The sequence below is a fragment of the Leuciscus leuciscus genome (assembly GCF_965113295.1).
Source record: "Leuciscus leuciscus genome assembly, contig: HAP1_SCAFFOLD_392, whole genome shotgun sequence".
NCBI lineage: Eukaryota > Metazoa > Chordata > Actinopteri > Cypriniformes > Leuciscidae > Leuciscus > Leuciscus leuciscus.
In genome coordinates, this window is record NW_028118347.1 from 27,578 (window position 1) to 55,206 (window position 27,629).

General features: G+C 35.9%; 2 protein-coding genes across 2 annotated transcripts in view; both read left to right on the forward strand.

The window, feature by feature from the left end:
- LOC309491631 (FYVE, RhoGEF and PH domain-containing protein 6-like) overlaps positions 1–14,424 on the forward strand; it is a 33,466-nt gene extending 19,042 nt beyond the window's left edge. The window contains exons 8-20 of the mRNA XM_082190685.1: positions 3,266–3,316; positions 3,451–3,509; positions 3,598–3,669; positions 3,754–3,822; positions 4,186–4,269; positions 4,407–4,486; positions 6,235–6,337; positions 6,415–6,561; positions 10,332–10,440; positions 10,553–10,641; positions 11,609–11,743; positions 13,834–13,976; positions 14,092–14,424. Coding sequence (XP_082046811.1) covers positions 3,266–3,316; positions 3,451–3,509; positions 3,598–3,669; positions 3,754–3,822; positions 4,186–4,269; positions 4,407–4,486; positions 6,235–6,337; positions 6,415–6,561; positions 10,332–10,440; positions 10,553–10,641; positions 11,609–11,743; positions 13,834–13,976; positions 14,092–14,128 — 1,178 coding nt within the window. The 3' untranslated portion in view covers positions 14,129–14,424. The remainder of the gene's footprint in view (positions 1–3,265; positions 3,317–3,450; positions 3,510–3,597; positions 3,670–3,753; positions 3,823–4,185; positions 4,270–4,406; positions 4,487–6,234; positions 6,338–6,414; positions 6,562–10,331; positions 10,441–10,552; positions 10,642–11,608; positions 11,744–13,833; positions 13,977–14,091) is intronic.
- Positions 14,425–14,647: 223 nt separating this feature from the next.
- LOC309491632 (hypermethylated in cancer 2 protein-like) lies at positions 14,648–26,826 on the forward strand. Its single transcript, XM_082190686.1, has 2 exons — positions 14,648–14,781; positions 22,043–26,826. Exon 2 carries the CDS (start codon positions 22,074–22,076, stop codon positions 23,430–23,432), a length of 1,359 nt encoding a protein of 452 aa, XP_082046812.1. The 5' UTR covers positions 14,648–14,781; positions 22,043–22,073; the 3' UTR covers positions 23,433–26,826.
- The last annotated feature ends 803 nt before the right edge of the window (positions 26,827–27,629 follow it).

Sequence of the window (27,629 nt, forward strand, 5' to 3'; positions counted from 1 at the left end):
GAGATTAAAGTCGAAACATTTCGAGAATAAAGTCGAAACATTTAGAGAATAAAGTCGAAACATTTCGAGATTAAAGTCGAAACATTTCGAGATTAAAGTCGAAACATTTCGAGAATAAAGTCGAAACATTTCGAGAATAAAGTCGAAACATTTCGAGAATAAAGTCGAAACATTTCGAGAATAAAGTCGAAACATTTCGAGAATAAAGTCGAAACATTTCGAGAATAAAGTCGAAACATTTCGAGAATACAGTCTTCTGTAGAAGTTGCGTGTGTGCTTGCCGTTATTTCACATTGCCGCACAGGCGTGTGCGTGCGTGTGTATGTGTGTGTGAACTGGAACTACACAAAATAATAGCTTTACTTTTATCTTGCCTTTCAAGAAAAGGAAAATCTACCAACATATGGCATAGGCTATAGGACGTTATAAAATATATTGCGCCGAAATAGACTTTAGCCTACAGGCGAAAACACTTTTCAGACTGGATCAAGATATCCAGCTGAATGAATGCATGAATGAGGCATTTATATAGCGCTTTCATATGTTTACTGTAGGCCTACACTTAAAAGCGCTTTACAATCATTTCAGAGAATCTCTCCTCAACCACCACCAGTGGTTATATTATATAATATATTATATTTGAGAAACACACACAAAAAATTCAGAATTGGAAGCACGTCCTATGCACCAGTGGACGCTCGCCATTATGAATGCACACACACGCAACTTCTACAGAAGACTGTATTCTGGTACGTTTCTACTTTATTCTCGAAACGTTTCGACTTTATTCTAGACTTCTTAGTAATTCTGAAAATATTACTATAAATTACAGCAACACCTCCCCCTTTGCCTTTCAGATGAGGTTCATGTTTATAAAAGTAATCTTGGAGGGTGGACTCACTTAAAGTAATGTAATTTTTTGGTTTTAGCCAGGTTTCTGTCAAACACAGCACATCTAGGTTATAGTCTGTAATCATATCATTAACAATAAGTGCTTTTGAAGTAAGGGATCGAATATTCAGCAACCCAAGCTTTATCATTTGCTCATTTGTATTATCTATTTTTTATTTGTTGAACATCAATTAAATTTTTACCCATAGATGGGTTTGGAAGTTTTTTTGTATGTCCTAATTCGGGGAACAGACACTGACTCTATATGATCATATCTAGGTGAAAGAGGCTCTATGTGATGGGATTTCTCTGACCTTGGTGACGTGAGACAGCTGACAGACGGTCGGTTTAGCCAATTCATGTTTGAGCTCCAAGACTATTTAGCACATTGCTATGCAGTTTCTAAAGTGCTCTGAGTGGTTTTTAGCGCAACGCAGTTGCCTGGATGTTGCTTATTAAAAATATACAGCATAACCAGTGTAGCGGGTAGATTCCCACAAAAAACACACACACAAAAAAACCCTTTTATTAATTGATTCTTAACACATGAGGTACCAGTTTGAATGATTCTGAAACACTGCCCTGAGTCATTTACATTATTAGCAGAGAGAGAATATCTTTCATATGCAAGCAAAAAGGACACTGACTATCAAATCAGATTCAAATTAAAATTTAAATGTAAATCAGAATTGAACCTTAGTTTGGTGAATTGTATGGCTGGGTCATGCACAGACATTTTGAGGGGCAGTGGCCCAAACCAAAAAAGAGGGCACTATAAAGAGGTTGACTCGGAGGCAGTATCATCTTAATATAGAGAATGAATAACAAACCTTTTACAATCATATTGTAAATACAATTAGGCTTTTGTGCTTAATCAGTATATGTTGTTTTAATTACCAATTAAATAATTTAAAGTCTATCTTTCTTATCACACGCTAGCATCCTCTATTCCTTTACTGTCAGCCAGTTTAACAGTTTTACCTGTAACTGTCTGATTTGGCAGATGCGCAGTGGGCTCTCCCTCACTCTCTGAGCTGCCTAATCTTAAATGGAACTATGGAAGTATTAGACATTTAATTTAATATTATACAGAATAAATCTATATTATCTAGGATACAACGGGTCTAAAGTCACACTGGGGTAAAAGGTGCATTTGACTTTATTCTCTTTTAAACCATTAGATGGCACAAAATTCAGCTAAGCACTTTTCTTAACAACGGCTTTTGATGATGAACGTGCAATTTGGCTGATCCTTGACTTGAATGCGGCAAATTTGATTCTTCTTAACAACGGCTTTTGATGATGAACGTGGAAATTTGGCTGATCCTTGACTTGAATGCGGCAAATTTGATTCTTCGCTAATTTGATCTAAAATTTTATGTTTTTTTTCCCAATGATTTATGTAGCAATTGAGAATTGCTTAAATTATTAAGTATATTTTGAGACAAAGGTCTCAAGAATATATATTTTTGAAATAATTTTGTTTCTGTATTTTTTAAATGAATATTTTGATGACAGTATATTTATTGAACAAAAATGAATTATTTAATTTATCAAAATAAACCAAAAAATAGTACAAACTTTGCTAAAGTGATTGTTTTGAACAAGTATCAACTTAGACATTATTAAAAGCATATTAATTTAGCTAAAATATTTGTATCAATACTGTGTGTCTTTTGTCCCGTGCTGGTTTTACCCCGTGTGTACCACCTTGCCACCTCATACATTTATTGACTTAGGTAAGTCCTTTAGATCATTTATAGTATATTATCTATTTAATTATGTATACACAAACGCCATAAACAAGGACACTTTCAGATGGCCAGTTGTAACATCCAAATATCTAAACACAAGGACCTGCTTTCAGAACATTTTTGTGTGGTATGTCGGGTATGTTGGCGTTAATGCTTTTATTTTACTACAGCAAACACATAATCAGATTTACAAAGCAGAAATCTGATTTGTGCTCCACAGGCCACATGTTTTGTGTTGTGTAAGCAGTAGAGGCTTAATGATACAAAAATGTAAAAAATGTATTTATTAATGCTAATGCACTTGATTACATAAGTAACTAAGGATTATTGTAGATTATTAGAATTACATTACAGTCAACTTTTATTGGTTTGAAACTAAAGGCAGCATCATGGAGGCAGCATTTGCAACACGTGATTGTTTTCTGGGTAAAAGTTTGGATTAAGTTTCTTATTAAAAATGAGCTAGTGAAATGGCAACTTCTTATTGTTTACTATTATTTTAAAAATAAAATAAAAAATATTTGAAATGCATACATTTTTAAAGACTTGACATATTTATAATATATATATATATATATATATATATATATAATATTTTTAAATATTAATTTTTTCCTCAGATTATTTGAACAATCTAGATGAAGAATCTCCAGACTACAGAGATGCAGAAGGTGAAAATAAAAGCTCTCGAAATCTTCCATTATTAGGCACACCTTTAAATCATCTAAATACATACAGTATGAAAACCTGATCTGAATCTTCTATTATATGGATTTTTTTTTTAAATCTTTATAAATCTTTACAGCTGCCCTAGTGATAGTAAAGGAGGTGGCTAATCATGCCAATGAATTCGTAAGACAAGAGGTAATTCAGAATACATTTTTTACTTTCTAAAATAACTATAACTTTTCTTGGTAAATCTTGAGAAAAGCAAATTTTTGTTTTCAAACAGGATAACTCCCAGAAGCTCTATGAGGTTCAGTGCCGCTTAATTGGGAATCATGTGATTGTCCAACCAGGAAGGGTAGGTTAACAACAACGGTTCACTCTTGTTGAACTATTTGCAACAGTAAATGCTTTTGAAATATATCAATATATCTTTCTTTAGGTTTTGTTAAAGGAAGGGATCCTGATGAAGCTCTCCAGGAAAGTGATGCAGCCGAGAATGTTCTTCTTAGTAAGTGACAGTTGTCACAATTCTCATTCAATTTTATTAAAAATGACATGAAACAATATTCACAATGCAACTGTATATGAGACATATTTCCTAGTGAAACACTCTATTCAGTGTGCAGGGCTTCATTTTACCATAGGACTTAATTTTTTCATAGATGTTAGTATGTTAGATGATAGTATTAGTGAACAATAGAATATATAGAATACAGAAAAGAAAATCGAATCAAAGGCAGAACTTGTGGTGTTTTTTTTTATTTTATGTGAACTTTTGCGCAGGTACTTTTTTTCAATATCTTTAACATTAAAAAAACCTTTGTTACTTTTTCTTGCTCTATAAAAATGTATTTCTATTGTATTTGAACAGACAAATGATAGTCTTCTTTATACCACGCCAGTAGCATCGGGCAATTTCAAACTGAACAACGTACTGTCATTGGCTGGGATGAAGGTGAGATCTTTATTCTAAATTTATCATATTAAAATGAAATAATTAAACAATTGTCATCTATAATTTTAGTAAAAAGTGCAATATTTATATAAATTTCATATTGTCTTTTTTTCTGTTATTATCTGTATTTTCCTCAGGTTAGTAAACCTAGTCAAGAGGGGTATCAAAATGAGCTGAACATTGAGAGTGTTGAACGATCTTTCATTTTATCTGCCAGGTGAGAATCTTTAATGAGTTTTAAATCATGTGGGTCGATGATGTGACGCTATTTTTTTTGTGCTATCCATTCATTTACTCTTAAAGTTCACAAAAATTAAAAAATTAAAAAATCTAATTCTGTCATTATTTATTCACCCTTATGTTGTACCAAACCTACATGTACACTAAATAAATTTTAAAGAATGTTCTTTTGTCAGTGACAACATTGTATGGACAAGGGAAAGTCATTTTTCAAAATATCCTCTGTTCCACAGAAGCAAGAAAGTTATACAGGTTTATACTATGCTATGCCTGAATCTGACTAGCTGACGAACGTTCTAAGGTGTGCAATTCTTTTTAGGGAAGCGCACGGCTTAAGTCGTTCCAGGTCTTGACCGCATTACAGTTCCATATCACTTCGCGTAGTTAAAGGGATACTCCACTTTTTTTGGAAATAGGCTCATTTTACAACTCCCCCAGAGTTAAACAGTTGAGTTTTACCGTTTTTGAATCCATTCAGCCGAACTCCGGGTCTGGCGGTAGCATAGATCACTGAATCGGACAAGACCATTAGCATCTCTCTCAAAAAAATGACCAAAGAGTTTCGATATTTTTCCTATTTAAAACTTGACTCTTCTGTAGTTACATCGTGTACTAAGAATGGCGGAAAATGAAAAGTTGCGATTTTCTTGGCTGATATGGCTAGGAACTATACTCTCATTCCTGCGTAATAATCAAGAAACTTTGCTGCCGCACCATGGGTGCAGCAGGCGTAATGATATGACGCAGCGCCTGAAAATAGGCTAGGAGCTGGGAACTATTTTCAGGCGCTGCGTCATATCATATCATATACATAACAATTTAGATTTTTTGAAAGTGAATTTTAATATTTATGAACATGATCATTTCAACTACTGGGCAACAGCAGTATTGGAAAGTCCAGATGAAAAAAATAAATAAAAGGAAGTGGACATCGAAGGCAGCCGGCAACAACAAAAGACATAAAATAATCAGTGAAGAACAGCTGGACAGACTCGAAGGTGAAAAACATGAAGAAAAACCAACAAAACAACAGATTGGGCTGTCAATGTTTTTAACGACTGGCTTAAGGTAAAAAAAGTAGATTGAGAGGGGACAGGCACTTTAAATGCCCAGCTGCGAGCTTTCTATGCCACCGTCTGAAACCAGTCCAGCGCAGAGTATTCAGTGTCAAGTTGTCTTTCCCTAAGAGCTGGACTGAACCGCCATAAATCCAAATACAACATCATTGGGCAATCGGAATTCAAATCATCCAACAACGTATTCAGGGTCATCCACAAAAGGTTGGAAGGTCGTAAGGAGAAATTAGTCCTACACACAAGGACAAAAACCTGACAAACAAATGTCTTGAAATAAATCATCTGAACAATGTTTTGAGGTGTGGTAACTGTTGTATAAGCGGAATAACTGACTCCGGGCCGTTGAATTATTAGAAAAATAATGCACACCCGAGGTGTAATCTGCTTCACGTAGTGGCTGCATTACCACCTCGGGTGTGCCTTATTTTTCTTATGATTAAACAGCCCGTTATCAATTATTCCTTACTTGGTATATGACAAAAGTGTAAATAAATTATGATAGAATTTTTATATATTTTGCAAATTTTTTTTTAATATTTTTTGCTCCATGTGAATACTGAGCCTTATTTATTTCATGCCCCATAACAAATTCATACAATTGAATGTGTATGTTTCTGATTTACAAACTCTCATGGTTTTATCCGCAAAGTTCTGCTGCATGTCGAGATGAGTGGCTACAGGCTATTTCTTCTACAATCAACGATTATACCAAGAAAGAGACCACCTTCACCTCAGTTAGAAACCCTGAGATGGTAAACTGACTCATAAACTTTATAATAATCTTCATGTGTGCAATTTTGTTGTAAACTAAATCAATGAAACTTTCCAGGCAACCCAAGACGTTGTAGACATTAAGGCCCAGCTGGGAACCAGACGCCCAATATGGATCCCAGATCACAGAGTCACTATGTGTATGATCTGCACCTCTGAGTTCACCCTTGCCTGGAGACGCCACCATTGCAGAGCCTGTGGGAAGGTGAGAAGATTTTGCTCCCTTTAGACCCCATTTACATCTGATATTAAATTCCATTCTTGGTAATCTGATCACAAGCAGCAAAACCAGTGTGGCGATGCATGTCCACTGTGTGATCCAATCACTCAAAAACACTTTCTGTCATAGGCATAATTTGCGGGTGAGATGGGTGGGACATGTCCCCACCACTTTTTGCCAGGGTCGATATTGTCCCCACCACTTTTTGAAACATCTTGCGGCAAGGATGTACCTAATACAAATAATTCTTTGATTAGAAATTCGTTCTTTAGAAAAGAACAAAACAAGGGCAGATTAGAACCCAGAACCTCTTTGACACACACAAAAGTTCTACCAACAGACCATTAAAGCACACGATCATTCCATGCGAATCTATGTATTTATTCACTGACATGAAGAATCTCGGTGTAACATAAGTCCACTGAAGGCGAGTTGCAGGTGAACCCAAGGGCAGTTTTATTTTAATACAAACATGAACAAAATACAAAATAAACAAAGATCTGGCTTGAAACATGGACTTAAAAGGTTAGTTCACCCAAAAATGTAATTTCTGTCATTGATTACTCACCCTCATGTCGTTCCAAACCCGTAAGACCTTTGTTCATGTTCGGAACACAAATTAAGATATTTTTTATGAAATCCGATGTTTCTGACCCTACATAGGCAGCAACGTCATTGCAACTTTCAAGGCCCAGAAAGGTAGGAAAGACATCGTTAAAATAGTCTATGTGACTACAGTGGTTCAACCTTAATGTTATGAAGTGACAAGAATACTTTTTGTGCGCAACCCCCCCCCCCAAAATAATGACTTTATTCATCAATCTCTTCTCTTCCACGTCATTCTCCTACGTTGTTGAAATTGTGTAAACAGCGCAGCGCTTACAGGTTCTACTTCAGAACGCCGCCTCACTATTGGCCAACACTGGTCACGTGAGCACCACGACATGCGTGTGATGCTAACGCAGGAGCTAGCCAATAGTGAGGCGGCGGTCTGACGTAGAACCAGGAAGCGCTGCATTGTTTACACTATGTCAACAGCGTAGGAGAATGACAGAACAGAACTGAGAAACCACATGACCACATCAACCAATGACAACATGACACATTCACAAGGGGAGCACATGGCAAGAACACATGAGGGAAAAGGGAATCACATGACATGACTAAAGGCAAATTACCAAAATAAAAGACATTAAACATGAAACAAACAAAACCAAAAAATGCGGCACCTGACGTCTTGCAGGAATACCCACACAAAAACAAAACCCAAACAAGAGTCTGGGAGGGTGGTGGAACAGAGGCAGTCTAGGGGAAGGGAAGAAGAGCCAGGCCCATGAAGGGGAATTGGGCCCGGATCATAACATGGCAGTGGACCTGGACTGTGGAGCATTGGTGGGCATGAGCCGTGAGGCCATAGTATACCTAGACCGTGGAGCAGTGGCGGGCCTGGACCATGGAGCAGAGGGTCATGATGCAGGAGTGGACATGGACCATGGGGTGATGGCAGACCTGGGCCGTAGAGTAATGACGGAAACCATGGACTGTTGAGCAGAGGTTGGTCTGGAAGGCCAGAGGGGGAATGGACAACCTCTGTAGCCATGACATGAGGCGCAGAGAGTTTGCGGACGGCCTCCGTGGCTGTGACATGAGGCACAGAGAGTTTGCGGACGGCCTCCGTGGCTGTGACATGAGGCGCAGAGAGTTCGTGGACGGCCTCCGTGGCTGTGACATGAGGCACAGAGAGTTTGTGGACGGCCTCCGTGGCTGTGACATGAGGCACAGAGAGTTTGTGGACGGCCTCTGGAGGAGCAGAGGTGTGTGGAGCCCAAACACACCAGTGAGCGATCCCCATAATAGGGAGTGCAGCTGACAGTGGTAGGATCTCTGGGACCACTGGACTTGGGAGTGCTGGGCTTGAGAGCGTTGAGGAGGTTAGCAGTGAACCAAGCTCTGCATCCGCAAGAGCTTGTCTCCTATAGTCCCCTCCCAGAAAAACATATGGGGAAACTTGCATGGCGTGATGAGGCTCTGTGGTGGTGGCCATCTTGGCTGAAGACTCAGGCGTGGTGGCCATGACGTGAACAAGCTCTGGCTTGGCAGGCATATTGTGAACTGGCATGATGACATTGATACCAGGTGTAATAGAGTGCCGCATGAATGAGTCATAAAACTCGGAAACTCAGCATTTTTTAACTTCCGGTTACATTGTCCCAAAGTCAATGAGTTTTTATATAAGTTTTTGATTAAATATCTGAAAAGAGGTCTGTGGTTAACACAATCTCAAGATATTTCCATGTTATTTTCTATAGCCTATAGAAGAAACAAGCAAACATTTTTATCAATCCATTGCAGCTTTTAAAACTTCAAACTTTTCGAAAGTTAAAAATGTCAGGGTGATTCAACATCATACCTAATATAAAGAAAAAAATCAACATTAAAAGAATGAAATTCTTGAACTATCATCAACTTATGTTTAACACAGATTTTATTTTATTCGTATATTGAAAACCCCATAATAAAACCCCATAGGAAAATTAGTCTTCCTGGTTTTGATGTCATTCTTGCACAACTCTACTAGCGACACCCGTGGCCGTTAAGGGAACTGCAGCCAGCAACTTATTGCTCGTGCATATACAAGAGACTGGAAAGTGATTCAAGGCCCTCATATACTCAGGGCGAATTTCTATTCCGTTCTTTGCTTAGAAGTAAAAAGAAGTTGGAAATACCTTTGCAGCGACATACAGTTAAAGAACATCCTGACTCGGTCCACGCTGCTGAGAGCGATGTTTAGACAAATATGTAAATATGTGCGCTTTCCTCTCAATAACAAAATAAACATAACAAAAATGACAGCGGTGAGAAAGCAGCAGTTAAAAGCATCTGATCATAGCGATGTGCATATGTTTACTCAAGCTCTGCAATTCACCTGCATTATGATGACAGATGAGGTAATTAAAGTTACACTGTTATAATAGATTGATTATAAAGTATATTTGAGACTATAGAGTATTTATGTGAGACTATAGTTTGAATCCATTTTCTTTGCATGACACATTGACATTAGTCAAGTCAAATCAAGTCTCCTTTATTTAGCCTATATAGCGCTTTTTACAATACAGATTGTTGAAGCAGCTGTACAGTGAGAAATGAATGCAACAAAGTTTGTGTTGGCTGTATAGAAGCTCTAGAAGAAAGTCATTGTCCAGTTTAAGTAAGTTTAGTGTTGATTAATTTCCATTGAAAAAAAATATTAGTTATTAATTTAGTAAATTTTTCTTAGCAGCATGGACAAAACAGTTCTCATACAGTGCAGAGCTTACGGCATTATCCTGAACATTGTATTCATTTCATATGTCATTGAAAGGAAGAGAGAGGTTCTAAACGTCACATCCTTTTGATTTTCCTGGCAAAAACATCCCGAATTCTTTACATAAAAATTTAATTTTTGAAAACCTAGGATGGCAGGGAAGGTCTTGTTTTTTAAAAGTTTTGTTACAAGCTTTGTCGATTAATACATGAAAATTATATACATATAGCCCCTTTTATAATTCATATTAAAAATTTATATTATTTTAAAAATAGTTTTTACTTTTTTATTTGAAGAAATATTTAAGGAAAGTGTTCTTATATGTGATTGTAAGGAAAATTGTATTATTGTTTTTTACTTGTGTAATGTTTTCTTTCAGTCTTTCTGTTGCATAGTAATTGTTCAGTGATGCTTATGTGTGCATGCATTCTTTTCTCTTGGCATGTAGGTTGTGTGTCAGGCCTGTTCGACTAATGAACAGCCACTGAAATATATGAAGAATCGCCTTGCGCGAGTTTGCGATCTCTGCTTTTCTGCATTGCAGCAGAGCAATTCAGGTTCATCATGCAAACACACTCATACAGAAACACTGTCTGCTTTAATGTATTTTTATGTATTTGTATTGATTTCTATAAAATAAGAGCCTGTGTGATATTTTACTCATATTAGGTGACGAAGAACCCAGTAATTCGCCTACTAAGTCCCCTGGTTCCTTTCCATTCAGAAAGCAGAAGAAAATACCAGCAGCCCTAAAAGAGGTGATGATCCAAAGAACTGCAACTGTCTTTTAAATGCCAATCAAAATTGACTTAATATAATAAAGACAGTTTCACAGTGTATTGAGCCATTGACAATTGTCTTGAGAAGTGAGAAATGAGCTCTCCAAACGCTGATAGTGATTTTTAGAAAGACAGAGGGTGTCAGTTGATAGACTCTGTCCTGAAGAACTTGTGTGAATGTGTGTGTGTGTGCGCGCGCGCGTGTGTGGAGGAGCTATCAAGTGTTCAGCATCATGTCTAATCTATCTTATCTGTCTTTTTCTATGCTGTATTCCAGACATTGTTAAAACACCTGTTATTTATTTGTACTCTTTAGCATAGTTTAGCAAATTATCTTAAAGACATGTATGTGATGTGTGATATTTAAATCTATAATTTTGTGAAAATAATGCTAGTATTTGATTTATCAACCATGCTTGAGGGATTTAATTCAACCGTGATTTTGGCAGGTGAAAATATGCTATCTGGCCAATTAAAAAAAGAAAAAAAAAGAAAAGAAAATTGTGAAATCTGAAAACCCTTTTGAAATGTTTGCGGCAAGGTAGGCAGAAAAATCATGGATGAGAAAATAAGACAAAGTAATAAATGAACAAACTTTGGCAAATCCAGAGATTAGTTTTTTGTTTTTGGCCTGACTGATTAAAAACACCTGTGCAAACTGTAAAACTGACTATAAATCTGACTAGTATGAGTTACATTTATGAGTTAATTTCATACATATCGTTCAAACGTTTGGATATTTTTTTTTTTTTTTTGAAGATGAGAAATTGATACTTTTATTCAGCAAGGATGCATTAAATTAATCAAAAGTGACAATAAATGCATTTATAATGTTACAAACGATTTTCAAATGAATGCTTTTGAATCATAAAAAAATGAAGGTTTCCACAAAAATATTAACCAGCACAACTGTTTGATAACAATAATGTTTTTATTATTATTTTAGGTTTCAGCTAACACAGATGGGTCCTCGATGAGCGGCTACTTGGACCTCTCCAACAGGAAAGCCAACAGGAAACCGTGGAAACGGTTCTGGTTTGTCATCATGAACAAAGTTCTGTACACATATGCTGCCAGTGAGGTAAGATTATATAAATTCAGAAATTTTAATATAATGAAAAACTCAGCATAAATGAGTACACGACCTCTGTGCATAAAAATATATTTTGATAACACTTAACACATGGACTAAGAATTAAAAATATACTTCTACAGCATTTATTAATCAATGTTAATTTCAACATTTACTAATACATTAATAAAATAAAAAGTTTTATTTGTTAACATTAGTTAATGCACTGTGAACTAACATGAACAAACGATGAACAGTTGTATTTTTATAAACTATTGTTATATGTTAAGAAAGATGAAGAAATACTGTAGCAAATGTATTACTCATTGTTATTAATGTTAGTTAATGCATTAACTGATTTTATTTTGTAGTGTTACCGATATTTGTATTAATATATTTATTAATGATGACTATTACAGTTCATTTAAAGATAAAAAATTATATTAAATGTACTAGGCTATACTTAATAAAAACAGAGAAAAAGGTCATCAATATCTGTAAAATAAGTAAAATGGCCAAATTTGCTTAAATTAATGGTTGCAAAATTGAGTACACCCTTGATTAAATCCAAGAAACAACAAGCAATATTCTAGTACATCTTCCAAAAATATAAGGATACTGCTCTGACCCTTCTTGGCATTGAGTGTCCAAATTCACGACAAATTTTCACATCTAATGTTTAACTCCTGGAGTATGTACTCCTCCCCCTTGCTATGCCATTTATTTTGGGTGCTGCTAGATCCAAAATGATGTATTTGGCCTTATGAGACCAAAATGTGGATTACCAGAAGTCTATATTTTGTTAATATGGCCTTTGGAATAGACTAAATGAGCTTCTTGTGCTTTGGATACAGTAGTTATGGAAGCCACTTTATATATTGTGAATCCCAACAATCTTTTGCTACACATCAGAACTATTTTTTTGATAATTTCATGCTCCTAGTTAGTGTGCTAAAAATTTTAAATATTATATTTGTGAATATACTTCTATTAAGATATTTAACCCCAACGTGTGTTAGAGAAAAAACATTATTTGATAATGTGGGTTCCCCCCACTTTCATTTGTTTTACTTCAATGAAATGTTATATTTTTGTGATTTAAAAATTTTTTTAAGATCAAAGGTTAAACAATGCAGATTTATTTTCACATCATTCTTTGATCATATTTACCAAGGGTGACAATAATTCTGACCATGACTCTATGTATATTTAATTTGGAGATCTCTATTCATGAAATAAATTAGACAGTTTGCTGCAAATCCCAGCAAGTAAAAAAATTGTAAACATGACAAGTCAACCAGAAACCTTGAGATAAAGGATTAGATGGTGTGAGATAAAACTATTTTGATGAAAGACTAGGCTACTAAGACAAACGTTTGGAATTTGGCATGGCATGCACAGGTGAATTAAGCACAATAATACCAAGAAGGTGTAATAAGAAAATAAATCTGAAAAATCAGAGTCTGAAACAGACTGAAATGATAAATGCTACTCATATTTCTTGTGCTTCTGGTGTTTTGGAATGATAGTATCTATCCACTGTCAAGTGACTTGGTGGGTCAAGTTTCTGAGCACACAAATAGTAATTGATGTGTAAATCTGGCCAAGCATGTGTTAATGTGTGGTTTCTGTCATCAAACTTCCAGCAAACGAGCGAGCAGTTTTTTCGGCTTAGTTTCAATTCACTTTTTTCTCATCAAAAGATTAAGGAAAATTAAGTTTTTCCTTATTTTGTACAGTACACAGCATGTCCACCAATATAAACTGCTTTTTTTGTTTTCTCTTTTACATATTGTGAAGTGAATGTTTTGTAGTTATTCAGAGCTTTTCCTTAATTTATCTGATTGTTTTTGCATGATGTAGTAAAAATTGTGTTATGCTGCTATATTTTCACTTTATGACCACACTTTATTGTATTTAATCAGCTAATGAATCCACTGTTACCAGTTCATTGTGCTTGATAAATGTATTTTATACACTGTATTATAAATATTTTCAGTTTGAAATTTTTACAATTTTTTTTACAAAATTTACAAAAATGTAAATTTTTGTTATTTATTTAGCCTTTATATATTATTTTAATTGTTGTATCCATACAGGATGTAGCAGCTTTGGAAAGTCTACCCCTTCTCGGATTCTCTCTCCGAACAGAGAAATCAGAATCTTCATTGCATTTTAAACTTTATCACAAAGACATGCTCTACTACATTTTCAGAGCAAGTGACAGACAGATCTTTGAAAGGTAAATGTATTGATATAAAAAATGTAAAATATGAAGGTACACCTGTAGTAATAATTACATACTAATATTACATTTAAATATAATCATATTATATATTTTTTTCTCTCTCTCATAGATGGATTGAAGCATTCCAGGAAGCCACAGTTCTATAAGCTTCTCTTCCTTAACAACCTTGACAACTATCAGACCAGATCTTCATACAAAAGACAATATTAAAGTTACCTCATGACTAACTTGTTTAAATTTGTGGCTCGCCACTTTTGTATGTCCAATTGTTACAATGAAATTTGTGAAGTGAGTGTTTTTAGTTATTAAATTGATAATATATCTGATAATGCTTTTGAATAATATAGTAAAAATCATTTTATTAAGCAGTCATTATGTATCATTTATGGCAAAGCCATTGTACAACCAGTTAGGTGCACTCAATAAATGTATTTTTATCGTTTTTTCTTTCATTTCAGTATTTTGTCATTTTAGAATATGTTGTTTTAGAATATTCTTTATACTTAAACATATTTTATATTGTATTCCAATTAGTATAATAATTATACATTTATTTTAATCAACTATTTATTATCACTCATCAGGCTCAGGTATTTATAGTAGGCTATTACAATTAGCCTTATGTGTCACTCGGAGAGAATAACCTGAGGTAATACTATGGTAATGCCTCCAGAAGGACAGGTAGGGGGGTGAGACTGATCTGAACTGGGTCAGGGGTCAAACTGCCTACGTCACAAGCTCCTAAGATGGCGTTTTGATGACGACGGGAGAAGTAAGGACCCCTGCCCTTGTTTAAAAGGTATTTGAAAATAAATATATATTTGTTTTCGCATATATATGATGTAAACAGACGCGTTGTGTTGAACTTACGAACTAATATTGATTATTAAAACACAAACGGCATTAAATGCACAGCGCGATCCGCTTACCTAGCCCACAGCAGCCTTGCAAGGTATCATTTCCTGTTTTGTTTTTTTACTTTAAACGAGCTTAAAAATTGTTCAGTGTTTGTCTCATTGTTAACATCTATACTGTCATCCATACTATTCAAGCGTGGCAGAGATTATAAAATAATTATTTTGTCATATACGCACGTAAGCACGTCTGTAAAGGATTGGTATCCGCAGTTCCGCATTTATTAAGAAACAGATACGTGTATTTTTTACCTAGGACCCACCGTGTGCTTTAACGAGCTCGGGCGTGTTATTCACGGGCGTGCTGTTTTCGACGAGTAAGTTATATGTTGATGGGGTTTTTTTTAAATAAAATTTTGAAATGAAACCAAAACTCGATTTAAAACGCGTAGTTTCGCAATTTTAATCAAAGACCAGCCCCACTTAATTAGCACATGCGCGTTTGGACGCCCGTAGTGTTTAAATGTTAGATTATTGTTTGTGGATCAATACAACACCATACCTGGCTCAAAAACGGCAATGACTCTTAATATAACGTTACTTTAATTATGACCATGATGACTATTATGCCAATATCCCTTTGAAAATGAACAAAGCTTCTGCTAAAATGCTGTAGTTTGTGCAGTGTTTATGTACTGTAAAAGTCACAATAATTGTATTTCTTCAAATAGAGTAAGCTTTATACATTTCTTTTTTGTTTTTCATTGTTAACCTTTTTTGTGGACTGTCTTGACTAAAGTTACCACTGTTTAATTTTAGTAACAATAGCTTGAGTGACTGTTATGGCAAAAACTGTATCATGGGTGTTTTTGGTAAGAGACATTAATGTGTATATATATTTTTCTTTTCTCTATCTTAATGCCTTCAAAACACTTCATGACCACAACTGAGTGACAACAGTACAAATCACATTTGTTTTTCGTTTTGTTTTTCAGTAGATTAATTGTTGGCAAACTCCCATGAAGCATTGTAATCGATCATAGTTGGTCACACTATTTTGCAGTCAACCTTTGTTTAAAATTAGTTACTTAACATCAATAATTTTCTATTGCACCATTATTTTTGGTTCATTTATGTCATCCCCAATTATTCATGGGTGTAGTTTGTATCATGAAAGAATTTAAAATTAGCGTGAAATGATTTTTTTCCCCTTTTTTTTCTAAATGCATCTTAATTTTATTGTGAACAATTTTCATTTTTTGATCTGTCGCTACTTCAAGTTAGGGTTGGTTCGATATCACAATTTTGGCTTCAGTATGATAGCATTTACATTTAACCATTTAGCAGACGATTTTATCCAAAGCGACTTATTAGCAGGATTTAATACCTCTGTATCGATACTACATTTATACCATAGGTGACTAGTAGTCATAGTAGTCAAGTCAAGTTTATTTGTATAGCGCTTTTCACAATACAGATTGTATCAAAGCAGCTTCACAGTATTAAATTTAAATAATACAACAAAGTTTGTTTCAAGAGGAATTTATTGATTGATGAAATTAAATTAAATATCCCCAAAATATCCCCAACTGAGCAAGCCAAAGGCAACAGTGGCAAGGAACCGAAAAACTCCATCAAGTGACCTAATGATGTCCTAAAACTCCATCAGGTGACCTAATGGAGAAAAAAAACCTTGGGAGAACCCAGGCTCAGTCGGGGGCCAGTTCTCCTCTGGCATTTATGAGCTAGAGGCCGGATTGTAGTTTGAACTGTGGGATTATATGAATGCCTGGCTGAAGAGATGCGACTTTAATCTAGTTTTAAACTGGGAGAGCGAGTCTGAGCAACGAACAGTATCAGGAAGACTATTCCAGAGTTTTGGAGCCAAATGTGAAAATGCTCTCCCTCCTTTGGTGGTTCTGAATATCCTAGGTATGACCAAAAGCCTTGAATTTAGTGATCTTAAAGAGCGCGATGGATTATAGGGCGATAGAAGATCCGTTAAATAGACTGGAGCTAAGCCGTTTAGGGCTTTATAAGTCAGTAGCAATACCTTGTAATTAATACGGAACTTTATAGGTAACCAATGCAGTGATGATAAAATCGGTGTTATATGATCATATTTTCTTGATCTCGTAAGAACTCTAGCGGCGGCATTTTGGACGAACTGTAGCTTGTTTATTGAGGATGCAGGACAACCAGCTAATAAAGCATTACAGTAATCCAGTCTCGAGGTCATGAATGCATGAACTAACTTTTCTGCATCAGAAACTGATAGCATATTACGTAGCTTAGCAATGTTTCTAAGGTGGAAAAAGGCTGTTTTTGTAACATATGAAATATGATTTTCAAAAGACAGGTTGCAATCGAGTATAACACCCAGGTCTTTTACTGTAGCGGATAAAGTAACAGGACATCCTATGATGTTAAAGTTGTATTGTGCGAGGTTTTGTGGGCGGTTTTTTGAACCGATAAGTATTACCTCTGTCTTGTCTGGATTTAATAATAGAAAATTACGCGTCATCCAATCTTTTATATCTTTAACACACTCTGTCAATTTGGAAAATTTAGCGTTTTCATCCGGCCTTGATGAAATATATATTTGAGTGTCATCAGCATAACAATGGAAACTAATTCCATGTTTCCTTATAATATTTCCAAGTGGCATCATATATATTGAAAATAACAGAGGGCCTAACACAGATCCCTGCGGCATGATCGATTTTTCTCCATTTAAATAGACAAAATGGTAGCGGTCAGATAGGTATGATTTGAACCAGCTTAGTGCTTGTCCTTGAACACCAGTATAATTTTGTAGTCGATCTAAGAGTATTGTGTGATCTATAGTATCGAACTCAGCACTAAGATCAAGTAAAACTAGTATTGAGATACAGCCTTGGTCAGAAGCTAAAAGTAAATCATTTGTGATTTTAACGAGCGCAGTTTCAGTGCTATGATGCGGTCTGAATCCAGACTGAAACTTTTCATAGATATCATTTTGTTGCAAGAAAGAGCCCAGTTGAGCGGACACCACTTTTTCTAATATTTTAGACATAAATGGAAGATTTGCAGCCAAAAACTAGCAGCCAAAAAAAAAAAAAAAAAACTGAATTAAAACAATTGCATTAAGAACAGTAGAGAAACAAGTAGGCTATATTTTACACAGAAAATATGTCTGTGATGGGCTACAATGCGTAACGCTGCGAATACACATTGTAAATAGTAACACTTGACAGCGCTTACACAAATTCACATGGAAGCATTACCATATCTGGTACTGAAATGAGCAAAATCATTATTGTACCATTTGAAATATAATATACCGGTATTTTTCCATTTTCCAACCCAACTTCCATTACATTGCGAAGGACATATTCTTGAACCTTTCCAGTTTCTAATCCTTTTTTTTGTTGTTGTTGTTGCTTTAAATCAAAGATTGTTTTAAGCCCCGAGTCTGGTTTTATTGTAATTTTTTTTAATGTGTAAAATACTAGGACCAAGGGCACTGAAAAAGTGGGTGGACACCTTGAGCTCAGCTGACTTGCAGAGTCACAATATTTGTACTCTTTAATTATTTATAACATAGATAGACAATTACTTAACGACAAAAAATTCTGCATTATTCTGGCCGGACAAGTAATTTGGCGATGTCAATGTGTAAAGAAACGCCTGCGCACATATATATTCAAATGTGCATACCTATAGACCAAACGCGTCGTGGAAGCAGCCCCTAAGTTAATAACTAATGATCTTCGCAACGGAAGTGAATCAATCAAAACTAACTGTAGCCGGACAATAACTTTATTCTAGAGCTGCTGTAAAGCCTAAACAATCTGTTACTTTAATTTCCTATTATCTCTGTAAAGCTGCTTTGAAACAATCCATATTGTTAAAAGTGCTATATAAATGAAGGTGACTTATTGAATGACTTTATTTATAACTGCATAGTATGGTGGAGTGAATTTGCATTAAAAAAAAGTAATCTAAGCATTTTATCATCCGCCTGTCGTCCCCCTTTTCTTTTTTTTTTTCTTTTTTAAGTTAATGGTGCACTATGCAGGATTTTCAGTTACTGTTTTTAAACATAACAGTGAAACTTGGGGTCCATTCTTTGTACGTGGATTACTCAATTAGCAGCTGGGTTTCATTGTTGCCGATTTGACATGATCCAGAATTGTTCGGTTCTTCGAAGCTCATCCTAGAGTTGCTGGCATAGCAACAGGTCCATAAGCTCAAACCTGCTCGAGAGCTGGCTTATTTCATGACAGGATTAGATTGCATCTTTTTAAGCGGAGGTGATAGTTAAAGTCGGTCCCAGCCACTGCTACTTTCTTACAAGAGTACCCTAATGAACCATATTGTAATATATATTTATATTGTAAATATAAATTTACAAATAATATTATAATGTTGTGTAGTCTATCATAATAAAGACACAACAGGTTGCTGATCTTGGTTTCGAGAATCGATATATCTGCCCTTTACTGTGAACATTTAATATTCAACAACAATATTCAACGCAGATGTGTTCAGCCCAAATGTATGCGCGTTTGAATATATGTGCGCAGGCGTATAGTTCTTCTTTACAAATCAACCCTCAATAAACTACTTGTCTGGCCTTAAAAATGTATAATACAGATTTTTTTCTGGCAAATCATCTCAAATGTATTAATCGAGGTACAAAGAATGAACCCCTGACTGCTCCACACGGGCGGAAGCCCTATGGGATGAATTTGGTCTCAAAATGATTAACACATGCATGCACAATTATCCATGAACTTGATAAATGTTGCAGATATGTTTTATTATCCACAACCAAATGTCTTTCAACTTGTGTGTGCAAAATTCAGAATTAAATAAATGTGTAGCAATTTGTACAAATAGAGACATTTTTGTGAAAACAAATGTTTTCTTTTTTATTAGTGTATTATAATTTGCACATGCAACAAAGATGTGCATTTGTGGATCAGGTGATTCATGATCCACACACAGCTGTCTGAGAAAAGCTGCTACCACTAGATGGCAGTAGCCTGCTAAAACAGACAATCAAGCGTTCTTCCCCATGTAAGATGCTTAATGTGGTTTAAGAAAGTGATATTGAAGCACCAAATGTAGTACACAATTTATTAATAAAACTTAACTTAGCTTACCTTGTACAGACTAGCAGAAAAATATGAACTCAAAACACACAAAGTTTTACATCGAATGTTTCCTTGCTATAATGAAAACGCTTTACGTAATGGATTAAGACAAAAGACTAACATTAAAAGACCAAACTCGGCAAGACTATAGGCCTACCTTATTAATAAAGCATACTTTGTACAGGCAAGCAGATTAAATCAGATTCATATTTCTCTCCCATAGAAAACCATTATAAAATCGTTCATATTCTAGGCTTATTTTTATCTGACTGCACATAGTATGCTATATTAAGCTATACATAGTATACAAACTTTGGAATTTGAAAATGTCTGTTTGTTAAAAGTCGATATTTGCCGGACATTCGTTTTCCCTTGCTATATATTTCCCTGTTCTATAGAGTCGGCAGTCTTACAAAAATATCAATAGCAGGATTAGTTTGAACAATATGCAACCATTGTATATCGACATGAAATATTCATTCAAAATGACCTACGAACGTTATAGCTGCATATTTATACATGACAATGCTTTGACGCCATAACGCACGCCTGCCAATTAAACTGCTTTAAAACATATAATTATATGAATTAAAATGACTTAACTTTTAAAAACAAACATTTTCAAATTTCAAAGCTTATAGTAGGTTCCTATTGGAAAGACTGACTGACTACAGGTGAATGTCAAACCTAAAACTTACTTTACTGCGCTCCCGGTTGCTTTCCCCTACAAATGCAAAGTTAAACGCAACTGGAAAATATCACGTTAAGCGTTTTCTTTAACAGGCTCTACGGGATAAAAATGCCCTTAATGTGAAACTTGCCGCAACGCATACATATTCTATAGGCTCTTGTCTATAGGCCTATATAGTTAGTTTTACTCCCATAGACCCTATTATAAAGAAAACGCTTAATGTGCCTTATTGCAGTAAGATGGGGATATACTAAAACTCACTAGCCTGTACACCTTATTGAACATGCAACTATAAAGCATGTTAAGCGTTTTTATAATGGTTTTCTACGGGAGAGAAATGCCTATCCTTGCGTGTTGTTCATAATCTGATTTAATCTGCTTGCCTGTACAATGTATGCTTTATTAATAAGGTAGGCCTATAGTCTTGCCCAGTTTGGTCTTTTAATGTTAGCCTTTATTCTTAATCCATTACGTTAAACGAGTCAATGAATGCACGCTTGTCACCTGATCCACAAATGCACATCTTTCTAGTAGCACGCACAAATTCTGATACATTTAATTCTGTATTTTGCACACGCAAGTTGAAAGGCATTTGGTTGTGGATATGCATGCACAATTATCCATGAACTTGATAAATGTTTTACTGTGTTAATCATTTGAGACTAAATTCATTTCATCCCATACAAGCCCTCTCCCCTGATATATCAGTTGCACACGCAGCTCAACCAACTCAAGAGAGATTACCTGCAGGGAAGATGAGCTATTCTACAATATATATATTTTTTTTTTTCATGCATAAATAATTTGTAAATGAAAGAATAGTTATGCTAATATTTAGATGACTGGCTGTAATTTGTGAGCGAGTTTTAGCCACCTTCTCTAGCTCGCTAATAAATATTGTCATAAAATCATAATTACAACGCCTAATAATCTGACTCAAGTTACAGAACAGGCAATAACAACATTAGCAGATTTTTTTTGTGTCAAGACGTGACAACTTATCAGAGCTTCCCGAGCTTCAGACACCAACGTTAAAGCCCCGCCCACACCTGCACAGTGTTTTGTGATTGGCTGGGGCTACACACCCACTGGCCAAAGATTGTCGTCCAGAAATGTCCTGAGCACAGGAATTCAAGAAGAAATTTAGAAATTTCAGGCACAGGACAATTTTTCTGCTGACACAAACACCACCACACACTTCTAGTGGACCATAAGTAATAATTGAGAGCCTGAGGCATTATTTTTGTACGAGTCTATACTTTATTTTTTCTGAAAATCCTTCATAGAGCACCTATTAAGGCAAAGCAGATGTTATTGATTATCCGTGAGAGTCTGTGTCACACCAAAATAACATTTGGTCATCCTTTCTTACAGTGACACCAATGCAAAACATCAAGGGTAGGCGATGGAGCTCCCCAACTACGCCAGTCAACTGCTTCTCCAGCTCAATCAACAACGCTCAAAGGGCTTCCTGTGCGATGTCATCATCATGGTTGAGAATACACTCTTCCGAGCTCACAAAAGTGTCCTCGCCGCCACCAGCCACTACTTCAAGTCCCTTGTCCTTCATGATAACCTCATCCACCTTGACCCTGATATGGTGGATCCAGCTGTTTTCCAGCAAATTCTGGATTTCATTTACACCGGAAAATTGTCAGATGAGACTTTTGAGGCTCTGGATTTGAGCTCTCTGCTCACCACAGCTAACTTTCTCCAGCTCAATGACCTCGCAAACCTGTGCTCCACTAAGATTAACCAAAATGGATCCCTCAATAGCGTAGCATGTGGGAGCTCCAAATCTTTATTTCGCCTGTATGAAGACCACTCATCAGACACTGAAACGTGTATGACTCCTCCCAAAAAAAGGCAAAATGCTGAAAGTAAATGTAGGAAAAAGCAGGACTTGGGGTTGGATTTGACTAAGAAGAATGTAAAGTCTGAGACGAATGATACGTTTTTTCTTTCTAGAACCATCTCCAGCAATATGCAGCTAGGAATAAATGGGAAGTGTGTTCCAAAGAAAGAGAAGTGGATAATTCCTTTGGATGGAGCTCAGGAAAAAAAAAGGGAGGGATCCCGAAGAAAATCCAAGGTCAGTGGTTACATTCCTCTTAGCAGGGTTGGAAGTCAACTAAGCCAGAATCAGACTTTCACTTTACAGTTGTCTGTAAAGAAAGAGAAAGGAATTGGAGGCAAAACAGACGAAACTGATGGCCAAAAACCAAACAATGGCAGCACCAATTTTGTATATCAAAAGGAGACCTTTCTCAAAGAAGCTGAAGGGGACAACCCTTACGTTTGTATACCATGTGAAAAGGGTTTTCCCTCCTCCGAGAGTCTCAAGTCCCATGTGGAAAGTCATTTGGATGGAGACCTGGATGTGAAGGTTGAGGATGAGGAGGAAGAGGAACGTGATGGAGATGCTGGAATCACCAGAGTCTCACAAGAAGCTGCTGAAAGCCTGGAGCAAAGTCCGCGAAAGTCCCTCAAAGATGTTGACACCTTGCGCCCATTCCCCTGCAACATTTGCGGCAAGATGTTCACACAGCGCGGCACTATGACCCGCCACATGCGCAGCCACCTCGGTCTAAAGCCGTTTGCGTGTGAGGAGTGTGGTATGCGCTTCACCAGGCAGTACCGTCTCACTGAGCACATGCGTGTCCATTCAGGGGAGAAACCGTATGAGTGCCAGGTCTGTGGTGGGAAGTTTACGCAACAAAGAAACCTCATTAGTCACATGCGGATGCATACCTCAGCATCTTAGAACAGGTCAAAGAGCCCTAAACTTGGATAATGCAGATACCAACAGTTCTCATTAGTGGTTTGGTTTAGGTTCTTTTAACTAGGGCTCAGTTCTCCCACAAGTTCTCCAGAACACTACAAAGATTCATCTAGATATTCTTCACAGTTTTAGCTGTATCCACAAATCTTCTGGAATTCTAAAAAGAGTCCTCTATCTCAAAAAGGAAACCTCCGTAGTCCAATCTAGGGTACGTTTTTGGCAACGTTTACTTTTTGATCTAATTTAGCGTTCAGTTTCAGCCACAAATTCTTAAATTCTCCAAATATTCTTTTAGCTCAAATTATACCTCTGAAGATCTAGAGTAGGGCTATGTTCACACGGTCAGTCCAAATCCGATTATTTGTGCATCCGATTGGAATCTGATCTATATTATTGACTGTCCATACTGTGTATCGTAACTATTCGTACCTGATTTGTGTGTCCCGTGGTGCTCTTTCTTTTTCCGGAATATCTGCATATATGGCAATGACGTTGCGTTAGTAGGCATACGCCAAAAAACAGCAGCATCGTGGAGGGTTTTGCAATACAGATGTTGTCTTATTTACAACTTGACAATGTGTAGCCACCGCGCTGGACTACTACAACTGAAGTAGCGGCAGAAACATAGGACACTTTGCAACAACACAACCTTGTTTCTGCAGCGACTTTCAGCATGTTTGTTAACGTCTGACTTGTTTACGTTTTACGTGGCCTTAGAAAGTGACATAAACGAAGAAATGCAATTTAAATAGGATTTCAAACCACATATGAATGTAGCTTTTTTCCCCGTTCACATCTGCTTTATGATCAGAAAAATATGATCAGACTCAGTCGGATATGCACAAAAATCTGATTTGGACTGACAGTCTGATGAGGCTTAGGAGTAGCCAACCTGGAGGGCATTTCAACCCAATCTATTGATAATCGGGTTCAGGTGTGTTCGATTAGGGATGGAGCTAAACTTCTGCAGAGCCGGATTTGAGAGAGCCCGATCTAGAGCAGGGGTGCAAAACTGTGGCCCTCCAGGAGTTTGTTCGGCACCCCTGATCAAGAACGCTCTTGGTAGATTTGGCCGAACGGAACCCTAAGGAAACCTCTGTAGCCTATTCTAGGGATCAGGTTTGGCCACAAATCCTCTACAACCCTATATGAAGATTCATTTAGGTTACCTTTTGAGCTAATCTAGTATTCAGTACGGATCTCGAGTCCTTTAGGATTCTATAAAAGAATCCTTTAACTCTTCTCTACACTGATTTCCTTTTTGAGCTAATCTAGGGTTCGTTTTCATCCACAAATTCTAGAATACTCTTGCTGCAAATGAATACATCTAGAGGATTATTTGGAGCATTTTATTTTTCTACTCTCAAAAAGAAAACCATTGTTGTCTAATCTTGGGTTCCGTAAGGGTTCTCTACAGTTCACTTTTTTTTTTTAGATAATCTAGAGTCCAATTTTGCTCGCAAATCCTCTAGAATGCTACATAGAATTATCTTGATCTTCGTTGAAGAATGGCGATGCCATTTCCTGATCAGTATAAAAATGCCAACTTCAGCCAATACCTGCTGTTATACCTCTTTCTATGAATTTCTATAAATTTTCTTCTTGTGCATGAATTGTTTATTGTTATTGTTAGTGTGTAGCTAAACAAATATCAAGTTTATCCACTTAGTGATGTAGTTTGATCTATTAAAACGAAAATTACCTCAAATTGCTAGTGATTCTCTCCGAACTGAAACAACTGAATGTTCCTGGTGATACCAGTTATTTTACAGCAGTGACTTGCTATACCTCTCGAATGTAATTAGGAATCGTGATATAGTTTAGGCTTCAGAAACTGACCGCTATAATAAAGCTATCTGGTTGTTTACTTGAATACACAAACTTGCTACCTCAGATTAAACCAAACCCTCTGATTAGCCTGTATGAGATTAAGACTACATGTTGGATAAGAAAACCTACATGCTGTCTTCCATAATACAGTCACTCTGTCTAGTTTAATTAATGAGCTTAAACTGACATCTGATCCAGAACAGGGGAAAACACACTGCCTGTTTTAATGTACACTTTTCAGGGGGTCAGGTAATACTTCACTGTAGGGTTGCTATCTGAGCTTGTGAAGTCATATTGCTTGAGCAATTAGGGTGTTTTGATGTACAGTTCCAAAGAAATATTGAATGTTGAAATGCTGAAGAAATACTGTAAAACTATATAACCAAATCTATATTCTTGCTAAATATTTAAGTCTAATTTATGCTTCTTTCAATTCAGGTTTATATTATAAATCTTTTTCTTTTCATTTTTTTTTTCAGGGGTTTTCCTTTGGGATTTATTATTGTTGTTGTTATTATTATTATTATTATTTTCCAATGCTTCAACCAATGGCTTAATGTATACAGCATGTTGTCCATATTTTCTTGTGGCATGTGCATTGTTCTTATGATTTTAAAAATGTTAGGTTTAGCAGATTGCATTCTTGCATTTAGTGTTGAAATGAGACCAAAAGCTTAAAATCAAAACCTACTGTAAATATCTTTGGGTATCTTAATGTAAATGACATGTTATTGTTATCAGTTGATACATTACTGAAACTTTTACTTGTTCAGATATGAAATGATTTTCTTGCGGATTAATATCTTGTTTGTTATAAACCTTGTTTCTTTTAAACTACCTCTGGTTGGGTTGTATAATGCTGGAGGGCTTTTTAAACGATACCTAATTCCGAGGTTGTTTTGTAGTTAGTTGCCTGTTCTGGTAATATCAACAAGGGTACTTTAAATAATAGATCAACTAGTCAAATTATTTAATTTGCTGAATTGCCATTACAGGCACTCTTTGTTCAGTTTCTCTCTCGCTCTCGCGCTCTCTCTCTCTCTCGATTATTTGACATTGTCTGTAAATCAATATAATTCTAGAATATTCAGGAACTTTTTATTACATAATGGGGCTTGAAACTGAACTTCAAAACTGTGACAAGACTTTCATTTGCATCCTCTGCAAACCTCAGGGAACATTTTAGGGACACATCCCAATGAACTTTTTGAACCATAAAGCACCATTAACCAAATGTTTTTTGCAGCTCTTTTGATTTAGACATGTTTCTATATTCACTATAACTGACACAATATGCCTTCAGAAGGTTTGGCAGCTCTTTCCATTAGCAGTACAGGATTGTGTGTACGTGTATGGTTTTGATGTGGTTTTCAAATGCTTTTAAAAAATGTCAAGTACTTTGTGCAAAAATAATGATACTAAAGTATTTGCAACTTGTTTATGAAAACCAAAGCACATTTTCACTCTTTGAAAGATTTAAAGTCCTGGTGTAAGTAACATTGTTCTCAGTTATGACATGAAATAAAATTAAATGCTGATCAAATAACTTCACTTTTGCTTTTTATTTATGTGGGTTTGTACAAAATAATTAAGCTTCTGCAATATAATAATATCATATGTATAATCTGCCATTGTATGCAAATATTATAGCATCTTTGAAAACTATTTGCCACCAATAATTGACTATAAGGTTTAGCTATGTTGGGGAATAATTGATGGCTATTGGGAATAACATATCAATAAACATTTATCAATAAAAACCAATAAATATTTTCAATGCCAATAAAGTAAATATCTCTAAATAAAATGTTAAAGTAAAATAAAAAAAATAAAAAAATTAATCTGATATCCATGACTAAATAGATTGTACTGATAACTTGCATTTCTCAATTTCACACTTAAAGGTATAGCGGAGGATCTTTCCAAATTTTAGATAAGACCCGCCCTCTCCACTTTTTGAAAAGTTTGATTGATTCACCAGAATGATTGACAATTAGGAGGACCAATAGTTTAGACTACCCACCAGGAAGTAAAACATCCTCCGCTTTACCTTTAAATATAATTAAATAGAGTAAAGGTTATGTGTATTTGGCGTGCTGTTTTTTTTGCCCCGTACTCCCCCATCCCAGGTTGGGATAGGAATATAAGTGAGGAGATGGGCTGGTGGTGGGATGCTGGAAAAGTCTGCTGTATATGTATATATACCTCCTGATCCTGAATTGAGTTGACTAACTGAATGAGCTCCTCCCATGTTAATTATCTGATCATGCTCCTCCTGAATTTTGTTAATAAAACATCACGTTGAATCAAAAAATAGTCCAGCACACTGAAAATTTCGAATATGAATCA

Bases quoted from the DNA above. Each gene is read 5' to 3' on its own strand.
- LOC309491632 (XM_082190686.1), top strand. From the start codon at position 22,074: ATGGAGCTCCCCAACTACGCCAGTCAACTGCTTCTCCAGCTCAATCAA.